Here is a 15,810-nt window from a genome sequence, read left to right as displayed (position 1 = left end):
ATGAGCTGGGACATCCACCTATCACAGAATGAAGGGTCATCATTGATCTATTTAATACCGTTTCCCACTGACTTAATGGGAAGTCAATAGCCATGCCCACTCAAGTTTTACTATGCTTAGCGGAATTGTATTGTGCGCTTGTGTAGCTATCATAGTCGTAGAACACCAGTTGTCAACGTTACTTTTGCTTGACATCCGTCATGCCAGTGACAATGAAAGAAATTATGTAACAGCACCAACAGAAGATATTAGTGCATTTTTGATAGTAACAATTAATATATTAACAAATATATATGCACAAAATATTGTATAGGCACAATAACAGCTGCCGCTGTAGTTACAGACCAAGTTCCCTGAAAATCGTTATACAGGAAGTGTTGCACTATCTATTGTGAACAATCTGATTTTAAAAGGGTACTCCACTGGCCAACGCTTGGAACTAAATGTTCCAAACGCTATGTTCGTGCTGAGGGGGTTGGCCACGCCCCTTGTGACATCATGGTCACACCCCCTCCATGCAAGTCTATGGGAGGGGGCGTGACTGCCGTCACGCCCCCTCCCATAGACTTGCATGGAGGGTGTGTGTGGCCATGACATCACATGGGGTGTGGTCAACCCCTGCAGCGTGAACACAGCTGGCCAGTGGAGTACCCCTTTAAAAGGTCATAATAGTGCAGTATAAAAAAAAGAGATACTGGCTACAAAAGGCCACTGGGAAGAAACAATATTGTCATTCATAAACATTTGTCTTCTGGTGAGTCTTCCTCCTTTCTGTTTAACTTCTTTTCTTTTTAACCCATTTCAGTTTTGTATCTAGAAACTTTGGTGCAAAACTGATACACTGTGTTCTGCTTGGAGCAGGACCAGAAGGAATGGTGCATGACAAATTGAGCCAAAGATCACCTATGAGACAATCCATGTGTGTTGCCCTTGGGCCATGATCAGGTATATGACACTACAAGTAATGCCCAAAGTTCTCTTTTAACACAGGATGTTAAGGAAGAATCCAGTATGCATTTGCAAACATAAGCGTGCCATGTGGAACAAATAATATATTTGTCACCATGTGACATTACTGAGACTAGACTTGGGTACAAATATTGCCCACAAACTTGTAAGCGTCTTGAACTCATGACATAAATATCTAGGTTGAGAGTTGATCAGTTGTTTTGTGTATACTTTCTAAGTAACATGCTGGAACATATAAATTCTATTGATTACACCAATAATCATGGGACCAATGTGTGTCCAATAACTGTATGTCTGACGGGCCTCAATGCGATGTTCATGATCACAAGAGGTAGACAATAACTTTGCAAATAACTGTAGAAAAGAGAGATGAATAATAAAAACAGTCTGAATATTGAAATGAGATTGTCAGATTTTGTCTTACACCTGCAGTTCAGAGTTCCTTTAAACAGGGAAAGGCATTTATTTGGTTTATTATATTGTCCTACTTGTAAGACACCATTAAATAAATTGGTGGTCACTTAGCTCCTGTGCCACAGGATAGACTCAGTGACAGGTTGCTGGGCGCCATTGCAGTTTTTAGTTGCTCTTCACCATGGTGGAGCAGATTGCACGGTACTGCAACAGCAGCATTTGGGAGTTTTTTAAAGCACCAGATGGCTCCTTAAGAGCGAATTTAGCCATTCTCTTCATATTTCTAGTAAACCACCCTGACCTGGACTACTAGATGCCCTATCCTGGTTACCACCAACAGGGGATGTCTCAGTTGCTCCTGCTCCGTCCTCTCCAGAGGCCTCTATGGCTGCTCCTACACCATCTCCTTGAATGGTAACTTCCTTTGTGCTATTCTGCTCAACATGACTGCGCTGGTGCTTACTCAGGTGATCACTGCGTGTGAATCTTTTAGCACAGAGAGGGCATGTGAATTTCTTCTCACGTGTGTGGGTGCGTACATGGCGCTCAAGCTCATCACTTCGTGTAAATCTTTTACCACAGAACAGCCAGTTGCAGACAAATGGCCTTTCTCCTGTGTGCCATCGAAGGTGAGCCTTTAGATGTGATGCTTTACCATACACTTTACCACAGCCTGGAATATGGCAGCTATGCATGGGCTTTCTCTTCAGACTTGCTGCAGAAGCTCCTAACCTTTCAAGTTCCTGGCAGTTTGGACAGTCACAAGATGGACGTCCAGTATTCCCATAGGATGATGTTCTTTGGGGCTTTAATGGCCCTGGTGCCTCAAGCAAGGGGTTAGATGTCAGAAGTTTTGGCTTATACATGTCAGGACCCAAGGAGTGTTGAGATGATGAGAGTAGGTGAGCAGATGGTGAAGGACTTGATGAAGGGGATATAGATGGAAATCCCACAGGAGAATAGGATGCAGGTGTCAGAGTGGTATATTCAGAGCTATACTGGTTGCTCATGCCGGTGGGACTTGTCACAGATTGCATGGATGCAGTCAGCCCTTCTGTTTGTGATTGGTTGCCCAGCCAATTACTATTTGGATGCATATCCCACCATGATCCTCCTGTGCCTGGTGGTGAGCCAGAGATTGTTGGGTGATGAATTCCAGTTTTATACCAAGAACTATATGGATGTCCTACATCTAGAGATGTGTACACCCCTGGAACACAATCTGCTGTTGATAGACTTTTCGGTTCTTGACATCCTGAGGAAGTGGAAAAAGAATGTGAAAAGGATCCATAATCACTTGCATAACTTGAAGGAGCAGGAGGTGTCCCACATGGTGTCATTAGATTACTTCCTCCCAAATACGTAGAAGAATATCCATCTCCCATCAGTTTTGTGGCACTAAAGTCATTACTTGGACTGTAGGACTTCTTTCCTGCACCTTTTGAAGATGGTGTAGGATCCCTAATAGGGCTTGACCCTCCAAACTTGTTGCAGGCAGCAGTTAGCATTGCTAAGGGGCTAGAAACATACCGGGCTTCTTCCTAAAACAGAAGGTGAAATGATTACTTTACTTAAAAATATAGCAGGTAGAGAAAAGCAAAGGCTGAAAGAATCTAAACTTATCTAAAATATCAATATGTGGTTAATTCAAATAAGCAGAGGGTTAGAGCACTGAACTCAGACTGGTTACACACATGAACTGGCATCCAAACTGATTGGTGGCATGCTACTGGTCTCGTGGCACTTTATGCTATCTGTTTTGCTCACCATCAAATTTATGTACCGGAGCAGGACCTCTTTTTTTCTAGCTGGATTTCCAGCTTCTGTATAGTAGTGAGTGGCAATGCATACAGTATATGCATCACTGCTTACTTTACATTTGCTGGGCAGTTGCATAAGCAGGAGAAGGAAGTACGTAGCCATTAGCACTCATGTGACCCATTTTGCATTTTCCTCCTTTATAATACATGCACAGCCTGCCTTTGGAATTTTGACCCAAGGCAACCACCCCTCTGGCTCTAATCAGACTACACCACTGCATGGTAGTACTGTATACCTTCAGATAATCAACAAAGCTGTATTACAGAGCTGTAGGCATTCCATGTGCCCAGGGCCCAGATTTATTAAACCTGCCAAAGGACAAAAACTGTCTGATTTGCCCATAGCAACCGGAGTACTCCTTTAACTACATAACAATTGGACAATAAAAACAGCAAGTATCAAATATAATACATACAATTAATGTGATCTTTATGAGTGATAGACTTGTACGGAAGCTGAGAGGGCCCTGCCAACAAGGGTTTACTATCCACTGACATACCAATAACATAACTTGCCCCATGTATGTCTGTACAGTCTTGATTGATGTAGAGAATGAACTATATGAATGAGCAGATTGAGAGAATCTCATGTCCACCTGATGCCTCACACAGTTCAGCATATGTTTCTACGGCCAATCTATACAAAGATATGTCAAATTCTCCATTGGTTGCTGGGCTATTGTGACTAGTACCTATCCTGTACCTTCTGCCATCTCTGATCTCCTCAAACTCCTCAGTTGTCAGTTATGATTGAGCTCAAAGAAACCTACAGGAACCGGATGTCTATAGGAGTGCCCCCTATGGGCCACAGAAACCCTACCCATGGGCCATTGAAGACTTTGCTGTAATCATGTAATGAACTACATTTTTCTGAAGCACTGTTAATAGATCCATATTTTCCTATGACAACATATCTCATGTAATACATTGCTTAGTTCTCTCAGTTTTTATTTTATAAAATGTTTCATTCTTCTTAGTTTATTGGTCAATAAAGTTTTTTTTGTTTTTTTTGTAAACATATGAAATTGTCAGAAGCAATGAAGGAATAGAAATGATCGGCAACTCACCAGTCTTCTCTTTAGAAAAGATTCCTTTATTCACTCATACTCACAGCATGAAATGCAATTAGGGAGAGGGATCGGTGCAAGGGGGGGGTAAAACTAGTAGGCAACAGAATCTGTTTCACTCGTTACACGAGCTTCATCCGGCCATTTCATGGCCGGATGAAGCTCGTGTAACGAGTGAAACAGATTCTGTTGCCTACTACTTTTACCCCCCCTGCACCGATCCCTCTCCCCAATTGCATTTCATGCTGTGAGTATGAGTGAATAAAGGAATCTTTTCTAAAGAGAAGACTGGTGAGTTGCCGATCATTTCTATTCCTCCATTGCTTCTGAAGATTTGAACTTTTGCCAAGTATCAGCGCACCGCCACATCTTTACTAATGTTTCTCCGTATTAGCGTCATACCCGAATGTCCGGCTGAGCCTATTATAGCAGTGCCGAATATCACATCTTTGCTTCTGTTATATATGAAATTGTATCTAGCTGAATTTTCTCTGCATATTATTTGGAGCTGTAATGTCTCTGTGCAGTCAGCATCGCTATATTTGCACTTGTGTCTAGTGGCCTCTGCCAAAGGGTAAGCCCATGTATATTTGTATGGTTACAAGACACACAAGAGTGCCTCTGTTTACATAAATACAAAATGTCTCAGGGGTGGCCAAAACCTGGCTCAACACTTGTTGCTACACTACTGCTACTACTTGTTCAATTTCCCACAATTTATGCTGCAAAACCAATGGTCTATAAATTGCATGGGGACTATTTTGATTATCCAAATAAGAGAGTGCCAAAACTGTTTTACATTCAGTTTCTATGCTTACAGCAGTTTAATAGAGAATACAAGTAAATGAATATTCCTAACAATACTAAAAAAAAAAAAAAATATCTGAAAAATAATTTTTAGAAATCTTTTCTTATATTTTGAAAAAGGAAAACTAAAATATTGCATTTACATATGTATTCAGGCCTTTTACTCAGTATATAGTTCAAGCCACTTTTTCAGGAATTACAGCCTCCAGTCTTCGTGGTATATAGATTATTTTCCCCCAATTACTTAGTTTGGTGGGTCGGCCAGCTCAAGCAAGAGTCCTGGTTGTACCAAACTAAGAATTATGGGGCCAATCTTTTTTTTTTTTTTTTTTTTTTTAAAGATCTGTGCCTCCACACACAATCCTGTCTCTGAGCTCTACAGGCAGCACTTTCCTCCTCATGGCTTGGTCTTTGCTCTAATGTGCACTGTCAGCTGTGAGAGCTTATATCCTTATATAGACGGTGTCTTTCCAAATAATGTCCAGTCAACTAAAATTTACCAGGGGTGGACATTAATGAAGGTGATAAAACAGCTCAAATATGATCAAGAGAAAGGGGAGGTCCCAGAGAGAAGTTTCAATTGTCATAGCAAAAAGTCTGATTACTTATGTCCATGGAAAAATTAATTTGCAAAAAGCTGTCTGAAGACTTTCGGAATGAATTGTATGTATATTGTAAATCAAGTCATGGAGCAGTTTTTATGTAAAGATATTGTCTTCGGTTTAATTCAAATATTGTGTGGGTATATTAGCAGGCAGAGCTAACAACCAGTATGGACACTGCTGAAACATCCACGGCAGTTGTCATCCAGATAGTATAGAAATCTGAATGGCATATCTCTTATGTTCATTTAACAATACATTCCTTATTTCCATATTATTGCATAACTAGATATCAAGGTTCTAGAGAATGGTGGAAGAGAAATATTTGGGAGTTTGAATGGCCACCATATTAAAGGGGTTGTATGGTGAAAGACAACTCAACGCCTATCCACAAGGATAAGTGTATAATCGTGGGGGTCCAGATCTGGGCCTCAGTTCTTTACGAGAGCTCTAAAGATATCCTTGTACAGCAATGAATGAAGCAAGTACTATCTTAAGCATATGCCATGGGGAATCGGGAATTACGATGTCCTGTGGATAGGGGATAACTTGTAGTTCACTAAACAACCCCTTTAATTATCAGCCATCTTTCCTGCTTACAGAATGGCACAAACAAGGACAACTCGGCATCAATGCTGCCAAGAGTTGCTAGTAATAGAAAATGGTAAAAACAAAAGTACAGGTCAGCACCTGAACAATAGTCATTTAGCGGGTCATGTTACTTTAAAGGGGTATTCGGGCAAAAACATTTTATCCCCTATCCAAGGGATAGGGGATAAGATGTCTGCTGAGATCCCCCCCCCCCCCCCCCCCCGCGATCTCCCAGCTGAATCACCAGTTTCGGAAACCTCCATGTTTCCGGGACTGGGGACGTGATGTCACACCACGCCCCCTCCATTCAGGTCTATGGGAGGGGGCGTGACGGCCATCACGCCCCCTCCCATAGACATGACTGGAGGGGGCGTGACGTCATGTCCCCAGTCCCGGAAACCCGGAGGTTTGCGAAACTGGAGATTCAGCACCCGCTTAGAATGCGGGTGCTGCAGGGAGATCACGGGGGGTCTCAGCAGCGGGCCCCTCGCGATCAGACATCTTATCCCCTATCCTTTGGACAGTAGATAAAATGTTTTTGCCAGGAATACCCCTTTAAGTCCACACGTGGCAGGAAAATTCCGCTTGGATCTCACCACAAATACACAGCAAAATTGGCCTGTATTCCATGCGGAAGCAGAATTCCAACTATTACAGTTTGTAATTTAAACATGTTAGGATAGGTAGATTAATTTTTTGTTTTTACCTTCCCAGATTCATAACTATAACAGCCAGAACTTATATTTCACTGTAAGGGTCCCCTGTGGATATTTCCATTATGTTTTCTTTGACAAGCACTAGTTTTAGTATCCCTTTAGGACAGTACTAGTACAAAAAGTGCTAAATGTTACATAATCTAGCATAAAACTGTAGGAAAAACACCTATAAGCAGTTATTTGTGGGTTCAAGCAAAAGTTACAAACTTGGTTTAAATCTATGAATAAAACTACATACCCCGACACCACAGGGTAAGCTTTCATATAAACACACAAGTGTGAGGATGCCTTCAGCGGGAAAGCCTGGTAGAAGAACATCTAACTGTCCTATCAGGTTACATTACAAGGTGTTTACAAGTAGAATAATACCACCTTATATATAGGGCTTCCACAAATAATCTCTGCTACAAATTCTGGCCTTTATAGACCTCAAAGCTCTGGTTAATATTTGCTAAGCCAGCGTCTGAGGCTGCTCATTATCCACAGAATTTGAGGCATGTTCCTGCTGGGTTTATACAATTTATTTTTAATATTTTATGATCCCACCCAAATCTATCCCCTCCTTAGTCTCAAAGTGTGAATTTAAAAATATCCACACAACCTGAACATGGGGCCCTATTAACCATCAAGGGCACGGTGTGCAATTCTTTACAATCCTTTGGGTGCAGCCATTTTACTAATCAGAAGACACGTCCAGTAGGTTGTAGTTTCTGCTGACTGTAGTGTTACGGTAACATTAACTTACGGGTCACAATGCAACCACATTCTTTATCATTAGTTGCAATTTAGTATCTTGATATTAAATATACAATATAACAATAGCGCTAAAAGTGGATGTGTCCAACCAAGCTGCTATACTGAGGGTATGAATTCCCATATGTCATACACAACTATAAGACGTACTTAATGAATATGTAACAGTAAGCGCTATATGCGACTTTTATATGAAATAGCAAAGGAATAGAGAGGGCGCTACCTAGCGCATTACCACTAAAAACCAGGGTGAACAGAGGTAATTACAATGCTCACCCAGAATGTTACACTCACCAAGTGTAACAATGGAAAAGGGCTTGTGTGTAAGTATGCCGGCAGCCGGTCCACCTTCGAAAAGATGCACAAAGAAACAAGGAGCCTCCAAGGAGGTGGCGGACATCAGGAGGTGCTGGACACACTCGGAGGGTAAAATCAACTTTAATCACCCATCATGCAAGGCGTTTCATAGATTATCTGCTTCATCAGGCATCACACAACTATAAGAAGTACTTAATGAATATGTAACAGTATGAAATAGCGTGATTTAAAATAAGTGCATACCTGTATAGTTGTATAGGAGAGTGCCGCGTATTAGCAATATAGAGGATCACAGGAATGGTGCATGGCCTCTAAATAGTGGCTATGGATAAGAAAAAGAAAGTGCAGTATTGTACACTGTGTGGCTAATAAATGCTGGTAGTATATATACATAAAAACTATATGCAATAAAAGAAGGCTCTATATACCTGTCTGTAATATCTGCATTTTGCAAGTGGCTGAATAAAATGCAAATCCCGAGCGGTTCTCAGGTGAAGAGATTGCTATGAAAAACTAAGTCTTATATGTTATATAGGCCACTGTAGCCAATACTAGTTTCCCACTCCACAAGGACCTCTACAGCCACCGTAGTGACGTCACTACTTAAAGTCAAACACCATCAGACTAACCGCGAACCGAGAAAGTCACGGTTGAGACTCTCGTCTTCTCTCACAACATTAAACACAGACTTTTCCTTGGACTTAGCAGCATCTGAATAACTACCGTACAGGACACTGCAGGTACAAATATACCTATAAAGGAACAGGAAACTAGCATTGGCTACAGTGGCCTATATAACATAAGACTTTGTTTTCTCAGCAATCTCTCCACCTGAGAACAACTCGGGATTTGCATTTTATTCAGCCACTTGCGCAAATGCCAATATTACAGACAGGTATATAGAGCCTTCGTTTATTGCATATAGTTTTTATGTATATATACTATCAGCATTTATTAGCCACACAGTGTACAATACGGCACTCTCTTTTTCTTATCCACAGCCCCTATTTAGAGGCCATGCACCGTTCCTGTGATCCTCTATATTGCTAATATGCGGCACTCTCCTATACAACTATACAGGTATGCACTTATTTTAAATCATGCTGTGTCTTATAAAAGTCCCATATAGCGCTTAGGCTAAGTTTCCACTTGTTTTTTTTTCTGGCAGTATTTGGATATCTGTCACTGCAGTTTTTGAGCCAAAGTCAGAAGCGTATTCAAAAGGAATAGGACATATAAAGGAAGGACTTATACTTCTCCTCCCTTATGGATCCACTTCTGACTTTGGCTCCAAAACTGCGGTGGCATTATTCCAAAAACTGCCAGAAAAAAAAACAATTGGAAGCTTAGCCTTACTGTTACATATTCATTAAGTATCTTAATATTGCTAACCTTGGGCTGTGTTCACACGTTGCAGTTAATTAGCTGTACTGTAGAAAATTACCGCAAACTTTTTTGATGCAAATGACTGAAATTACTGTCAAAATTGCACATTATACCACAATTTGCATAATTGCAGTAAAAAGAGCCTTTTCTTACTGCAATTTCAGTCATTCATTGGAAAAATGCATGCTGTACCGCTTATTTGCTGCACTGTGTAAACACAGATCCATGGGCCTGGTGCCCCGGCCATATGCACGAATGAAGTGTGTCGACCATGGCACAAAGCTGCACCCACCAGCACCCTCTATGCATCTCTATGGGAGAGCCAGAGATACACGAACGCTGTATCTCTGGCTCACACTCAGAGATGCCTGGAGGGGGCGTGCTGGCCACAGATTCATGCCAAGGTTGACACACAGGGGGTTCGAGCGGTTGGACTCCCCGTGATCTGGCACTGATCCCTTATCCTGCAGATAGGCGATAAGTTTCTTTTTATACTGGATAACTCCTTTAATGTAGAGCTAGAGTCCTTTTAACAAGCGCCAATTGACTAGTACATAATCTATTGGTGCTGTTATTGGGCAGCTATTGGCCCATGTAAGAGATCCCTTAGGGCCCTATAACACGGCTCAACCTTGCACTGTAAATGAGCACCAATCTTACAGAGCAGCACTTGTTTACAGAGCCTTTATACAGCTAAAGCATTGTATGCCAAGGGCCACATAAGCTATCACCATTTGCTGCCATCAGCTGTTGGCCGATGGCCTATGATTTTAGTTTGACAGGTCAAAACAAGATGACCAGCCAAAGAACAAGCATTTTTTCCCCTTCATTGGCTGATCACTAAGCCCTATTATACAGAGAAATATTGTGCCTGTGTAATGGGGCCCTGAGTATTTGGAAGCATTCCCACTACGGAATATTGGTGGAGATTCTGAGAGCAGCATTATAGATGGCAATGTATTCCACATGGTATTCTGCCAAAAGAATGAACAGGTTCAAAAGAAAGAATAGGTTCATTTTTTTGGCGGAGGAGTTTCAGTGGCTCCCAAAGTGAGTAGTTGGACTCTGTTCTACCAGAATTTCCAGGCAGTTATTGAGATCTGTGGTTACTGGTTATTTTTTTCCCTCTTAGATAAAAGTAGTGGCTTGAGAAGGGTATTAAGTCCACTGGGAACAGTACAGTACAGTAACCGGTGCTCACCAACTTGCTTTTCCATATAAAACCCTGGCACACAGCTACCCATAACTCAGATTTCTGGACCTATGCATATGTGTGTACTTGCAGTCATATCTGACACTGTAGCTTTTTAGAAGTGCTAGGTTTTAATCTAATAAGTAGCCAGTGCTCATGTAGACTCACTAGCTCTCCATGATGAAAATCATGGCAAGTACCTGCCTACAGGGCCGGCCTATGGGGTGTGCAAGCTGTGCAGCCGCACAGGGCGCCATAGCAACAGGGGCGCCGGGCGGCCGACACAGCTCCCAGTGTAACCGGTCGGCCGAAGATGGGGAGAAGCGAGCTGCAGCTGCTTTGAAGGAGGAAGCAAGGTACGGAGCGTGGAGGAGGAGCTTGGGGGTGCGGGCAGCTGCGCGCTCCTTCACAGAGAGCCACGGATCCCTGTGTGCAGTGTAAAGGCGGTGGCCGGTGCTCTACAAGCTGATTCCAGGGAGCAGTGCAGCAGCCTTCAAAAGTACCTGGATATTCTAAATACTTGTTATATTTTGTGCTTTTTTAAATTTATTTTTTAAACAGGGCATAGGATATGTGAAGGGTCTGTCTAATTATGGAATAAAGAGAGAGGGTCTGATTAATGGGGACAGAGAAGTGGACTGGGGAAGGGGGGGGCTGAGTCTGATTAAGGGGGACTGGTGAAGGGGGGAGGGTCTGTTAAAGGGGTGAAGGGGGAGTTGGTCTGATTATGAGTGACAGGGGACTGAGTAATAAGAACAGGGGACTGGTGAATGGGGGGTCTGAGTCTGCTTAAGGGGGACTGGTGAAGGGGGAGGGCCTGATTAAGGGGGTCTACATCTGATTAAGGGGGGCAGGGGACTGGTGAAGGGGGCAGGAGACTGATATGGTGGGCAGGGGACTGATTAAGGGGGACAGGGGACTGGTGAAGGTGGACAGGGGACTGGTGAAGGGGGACAGGGGACTGATTAAGGGGAGGCAAGTGTTTTATTGAACAGGTGGCCAAGGGTTTTGGTGATGGGAATGAAGGTGGCATATTGTGTGCTTCAAATTGTCTAGAGGGTGCCAAACAAAAACATTGGTTGAAGAAATGTGGGAGAGTCTATGCAAGCTTAGTGTTGTAAAATAGTTAGATATAGTGTTCTGACAGCATAGCTCGTTTCTACAATACATAAACTTATGTATAACTTATGTATACATTGATATACATGATTGTTACCAGTCAATCCAGTTATTTATTATTGTACTTGTTTGCACTTGCACTTAAAATTACCTGTAATTAAAAAAAAAAATTTGTTACAAATATTTTTTTCCTCTTTGTGTATGTTTATGGGGTAATGGGGGGGGGGGGGGGGGCACAAGATTGGCTCGCACAGGGCGCCTGAACACCTAAGGTCGGCCCTGCCTGCCTATATCTAAGCTTTCTGGAACCACGGGAGTGAAATTCTCAATCACATTAGTTTTTTTTTTTTGTTTCGGGGCCCCACACATGGGTGTATTAAGGCTGTACTTTTGTGTCTATATTACGGCCACAAGTCCCGCCCCAACTGCTAGTCTGATGACCCGAATTGACAGCTACCAGTTCATGTCATAAGACCTTCAGTCAGACCGGGACTTGAAGCCATAATACGCCTATGTGTGGGATCCCTTACAGTGTAGTTAGGTTTGATGCTAGAAACAGAAACACTTGTGCCTAATTCAAAGAATCTTTTTATACAGACAAGGTATAATCAGTAACTAATGGTATAGCACCGTATTGGAAATCTACACAAATAGTTATTGGAGATATATAAATAGATATCTTTAGGTACCAAGAAAGCATACCTACATTGCAGCAATTTACATTACAAGACTAAAACATAGAGGTTATAGACTAAATGTTTACTTTTTACTATAAACATAGTAACTAAACTCTCGCAACTTACATTTTGGGATCTTTTATAAACTTCTGAAAATATGCCAAGTATACACAATACATCAATGTAGTCTGATTGACCAGTGCTTATGTATTGCATATGTATGGCATTGCTGTACATTTGAGGTTGCAGCCAGCAGGAGAGGCTACAGATTTTTGTTTTGCACCCTTGTACAGACCTGGAGGGGTCTATCAAGCAGTCGGGTTCCTGATGCTTATTTATACATATCACAGCCCTTCTTGTCATGACACAAAGAGGAAAATGGTGGCCATTCTTTTTCTCTAGACAGGTTTTAATAAATCTCCCCAAATGACTCTTTAACCCCTTAAGGACGCAGGACGTAAATGTACGTCCTGGTGAGGTGGTACTTAACGCACCAGGATGTACATTTACGTCCTAAGCATAACCGCGGGCATCGGAGCGATGCCCATGTCATGCGCGGCTGATCCCGGCTGCTGATCGCAGCCAGGGACCCGCCGGCAATGGCCGACGCCCGCGATCTCGCGGGCGTCCGCCATTAACCCCTCAGGTGCCGGGATTAATACAGATCCCGGCATCTGCGGCAGTTCGCGATTAAAATGAACGATCGGATCGCCCGCAGCGCTGCTGCGGGGATCCGATCATTCATAACGCCGCACGGAGGTCCCCTCACCTTCCTCCGTGCGGCTCCCGGTGTCTCCTGCTCTGGTCTGTGATCGAGCAGACCAGAGCAGGAGATGACCGATAATACTGATCTGTTCTATGTCCTATACATAGAACAGATCAGTATTAGCAATCATGGTATTGCTATGAATAGTCCCCTATGGGGACTATTCAAGCGTAAAAAAAAAAAATGTAAAAAAATGTAAAAGTAAAAGTAAAAAAAAAGTGAAAAATCCCCTCCCCCAATAAAAAAGTAAAACGTCCGTTTTTTCCTATTTTACCCCCAAAAAGCGTAAAAAAACATTTTTTATAGACATATTTGGTATCGCCGCGTGCGTAAATGTCCGAACTATTAAAATAAAATGTTAATTATCCCGTACGGTGAACGGCGTGAACGAAAAAAAATTAAAAAAGTCCAAAATTCCTACTTTTTTAATACATTTTATTAAAAAAAAAATTATAAAAAATGTATTAAAAGTTTTTTATATACAAATGTGGTATCAAAAAAAAGTACAGATCATGGCGCAAAAAATGAGCCCCCATACCGCCGCTTATACGGAAAAAAAAAAAAGTTATAGGTCATCAAAATAAAGGGATTATAAACGTACTAATTTGGTTAAAAAGTTTGTGATTTTTTTTAAGCGCAACAATAATATAAAAGTATATAATAATGGGTATCATTTTAATCGTATTGACCCTCAAAATAAAGAACACATGTCAATTTTACCAGAAATTGTACGGCGTGAAAACAAAACCTTCCAAAATTAGCAAAATTGCGTTTTTCGTTTTAATTTCCCCACAAAAATAGTGTTTTTTGGTTGCGCCATACATTTTATGATATAATGAGTGATGTCATTACAAAGGACAACTGGTCGCGCAAAAAACAAGCCCTCATACTAGTCTGTGGATGAAAATATAAAAGAGTTATGATTTTTAGAAGGCGAGGAGGAAAAAATGAAAACGTAAAAATTAAATTGTCTGAGTCCTTAAGGCCAAAATGGGCTGAGTCCTTAAGGGGTTAAAAGGGGTATTCCAGACTTAAAAAGTTACCCCCATCCACATATCCTGATTGGTGAGTGCTGCCCTTATTTTGGGTTCAGTTTTCCTTTATTCTCAGGATCAGTGAGGGTCGCAGTGGTTGAAGCCCAATTAATCAGCTTGTTATCCCCTATCCTGTGCATACCCCTTTTAGAAAAATCTACAATTTATGGTACATGTTTGCCTGGTGGATAATTATATTAAAAAAAGGATAGTCAACTAGGCTTTTCAATACAGACGGGTCAAAAGTATATGCCAAGAGGACACTAATAGGTACAGTGATTTGGCCAGTCCTTACCGTATCTGCCGATCCAGTTGGTAAAAACACAGATCACAGAACCAGTAAGAATCAGAATCCTGACTACGTTGGGTTTAAAAGTGGGTGATGTAAGTAAAGAGTTAAAGAATAATTAGATCTTCCTCTTATTTAGCCAATGTGGCGGTGTATTCAGCAAAAGCAATGTAAATGCAGAACCTGTGGCCTGAATGTAATGTGAACCAAGAAATCTTAATTCCATTTATCAACAAGATGTTTAAAAATAAATAAATAAATGTTTTAAGAACCAATAGGACTGACGATTGTGATATGATAGGAAACATCAAATACAATTTGGTATTAGACCATTTGTCTATGGTGCTAACTGTAGCCAGGATTTGGTGATGTTCACACAGTATTTTGTACGCTTGTTTTATACGCAAAATGAGCCTCAAATTTTTAGACATATTTTTTTGTTTCCTTTTTTTGGTGTTTTGTGTAAGTTTTTTTTTTTTTCGTTATACATATTTGGCATATTTATGGACATTTTAGAAAAATAAGGTATTTTCTTGCAATTTTCAAGTGTTTTAAAGGAGTAGTCCAGTGGCGACTCAGGGGTGAGCAACTTATCCCCTATCCTAAGGATATGGGATAAGTTGCAGATCGCGGGGGGTCCGACAGCTGGGGCCCCCTGCGATCTCCTGCATGGAGCCCCGACAGCCCGCGGGAAGGGGGCGTGTCGACCTCCGCACGAGGCGGCGGCCGACACGCCCCCTCAATACAACTCTATGGCAGAGCCGAAGCGCTGCCTTCGGCAATCTCCGGCTCTGCCATAGAGATGTATTGAGGGGGCGTGTCGGCCGCCGCTTCGTGCAGGGGTCGACACCCGTATCTGGGCCAAGAGCCAGGGCCCCGTACAGAGAGATCGCAGGGGGCCCCAGCGGTCGGACCCCCCGCGATCTCAAACTTATCCCCTATCCTTAGGATAGGGGATAAGTTTTTCACCATTGGACTACCCCTTTAAAGCATTTATGTACAAAAAGTGTCAAAAGCACATGGACAAAATGGGATATTTATCAATACCTGTGCAGAGTAAAGGTTGCCCAGTTGCCCATAGCAACCAATCAGATCGCTTCTTTCATTTTTCAAAGGCCTTGTTAAAAATGAAAGAAGCAATCTGACTGGTTGCTATGGGCAACTGCACCACTCTTCCTCTACACTGGTTTTGATGAATCTCCCCCAAAGTGCTTATTTTTGGGATGTAAATCAGCCGTATTACATCCAAAATAAGCACCACACACTACATGTAAACTGTCAAGCTTATCC

At 42.0% G+C, this 15,810-nt stretch overlaps 1 protein-coding gene across 36 annotated transcripts in view; it reads right to left on the bottom strand.

The window, feature by feature from the left end:
• Positions 1 to 626: 626 nt before the first annotated feature.
• SP7 (Sp7 transcription factor) overlaps positions 627 to 15,810 on the bottom strand; it is a 189,938-nt gene continuing 174,754 nt past the window's right edge. For 34 of the 36 annotated variants that reach the window (XM_056555255.1, XM_056555245.1, XM_056555259.1 and 31 more), the window contains one exon: positions 627 to 2,924. In XM_056555255.1, the coding sequence (XP_056411230.1) occupies positions 1,659 to 2,924 (1,266 nt within the window). In that variant the 3' untranslated portion in view covers positions 627 to 1,658. Of the gene's footprint in view, positions 2,925 to 14,526; positions 14,539 to 15,810 lie in introns of those variants that run through there. The other 2 variants (XM_056555281.1, XM_056555279.1) reach the window with 2 other exon arrangements.

Source organism: Hyla sarda, chromosome 2, assembly GCF_029499605.1.
Source record: "Hyla sarda isolate aHylSar1 chromosome 2, aHylSar1.hap1, whole genome shotgun sequence".
NCBI classification, from domain to species: domain Eukaryota; kingdom Metazoa; phylum Chordata; class Amphibia; order Anura; family Hylidae; genus Hyla; species Hyla sarda.
Note: the sequence above shows the minus strand (reverse complement) of the source record. Positions and strands in the feature narration are given on the sequence as shown.